General features: G+C 63.1%; 1 protein-coding gene across 1 annotated transcript in view; it reads right to left on the bottom strand.

Moving 5' to 3' along the window:
* Positions 1-1147, bottom strand: part of LOC122191854 (nitric oxide synthase, endothelial-like) — a gene marked incomplete at both ends in the record, with an annotated part of 1507 nt that extends 360 nt beyond the window's left edge. Inside the window, 3 exons of the mRNA XM_042892256.1 lie at positions 223-417; positions 525-626; positions 941-1147. Of these exons, the coding sequence (XP_042748190.1) occupies positions 223-417; positions 525-626; positions 941-1147 (504 nt within the window). The remainder of the gene's footprint in view (positions 1-222; positions 418-524; positions 627-940) is intronic.
* Between the last annotated feature and the right edge of the window lie 6 nt (positions 1148-1153).

Below are 1153 nucleotides of genomic sequence, written 5' to 3'. Positions count from 1 at the left end.
GGATGGGATGGGATGGGATGGGATGGGATGGGATGGGTGGGATGGGGATGGGGTTGGGGATGGGATGGGATGGAATGGGGATGGGGTTGGGGATGGGGATGGCAATGGTGATGGGGACAGGGACAGGGATTCTGATGGAGTAGGGAAAGAATGGGGATGGGGATGGGATGGGATGGAGTTGGGAATGGGATGGAGACGGAAAAGGAGCGGGGCTGGGCACACCTGGTAACGGAAGGTGGGGCAGAGCTGGTAGTTGACCATCTCCTGGTGGAAGACGGGCGTGAGGCTGCCCGAGATGGGGGGCACGATCCAGACCCAGTCGGCCGGGCACCCTCCCCGTGTCCGCAGCTCATTCTCCATGTGCTTCACAAAGGACTCGGTGGCTGCATGGTGGTCCACGATGGTCACTTTGGCCTCCTGTGCAGACGAGGGGGTGAGCAGTGTCCAGCCCTCCTGCGGGCACTGCCATGGCGGTGTCCCTGCTGTCACTGGGGCCACCCCCCCCCCCCAACGCTGGGTCCCACCTGGTAGCTGTGCAGCACAGCAATGTTCATCTCCACGGCAGCCTTGTCCTTCCAGAGGGACGAAGTCTTACGTGTGTCCAACCCCATGCGCAGGGCCACCTCCTGCCGGGGGGGATCAGAGGTGTGTCCCTGTCCTCATGCGGATGTGGACACGGGGAGGGGATGGGGATGACGAAGGGGATGGGATGGGATGAGGATGGAATGGGACAAGGATGGAAAGGGGACGGGGATGGGGATGCAGACATGGACAGGGACAGGATCTTTTGCCCATTCCGGTGCAGAACAGCAGCCATGGGCACCCCCAGACCCCACAGCAGAGAAGGGCTGGGGTTGGGGACTCCCTTCCCCCCCACTGTGCCCCCAGGTTCTACATGGGGTCCCCCGTGGTGGTGGGGTTGCACGGGGCTGCACCCCACCTGCAGCAGGTTGTAGCGGTGGCTGTCACAGAGGTTCCTGGTGCCGATCTCGCTGCTCATGTACCAACCATTGAAGGGTGCTGCTGGGAACTCCAACCCCCCGATCTCCAGCAGCATGTTGGACACAGCAGGCAGTGCGTACCAGCGCAGCCCCAGCTCCCCGAACCATTCCAGCCTGTGTTGGGAGGGAGATGCAGCCCAGAGCCCCACACC

Source organism: Lagopus leucura, unplaced genomic scaffold, assembly GCF_019238085.1.
Source record: "Lagopus leucura isolate 7727_CA_CO unplaced genomic scaffold, USGS_WTPT01 33122-0_obj-0_obj, whole genome shotgun sequence".
Lineage (NCBI taxonomy): Eukaryota > Metazoa > Chordata > Aves > Galliformes > Phasianidae > Lagopus > Lagopus leucura.
This window is presented reverse-complemented; position numbering and strand designations above follow the sequence as displayed.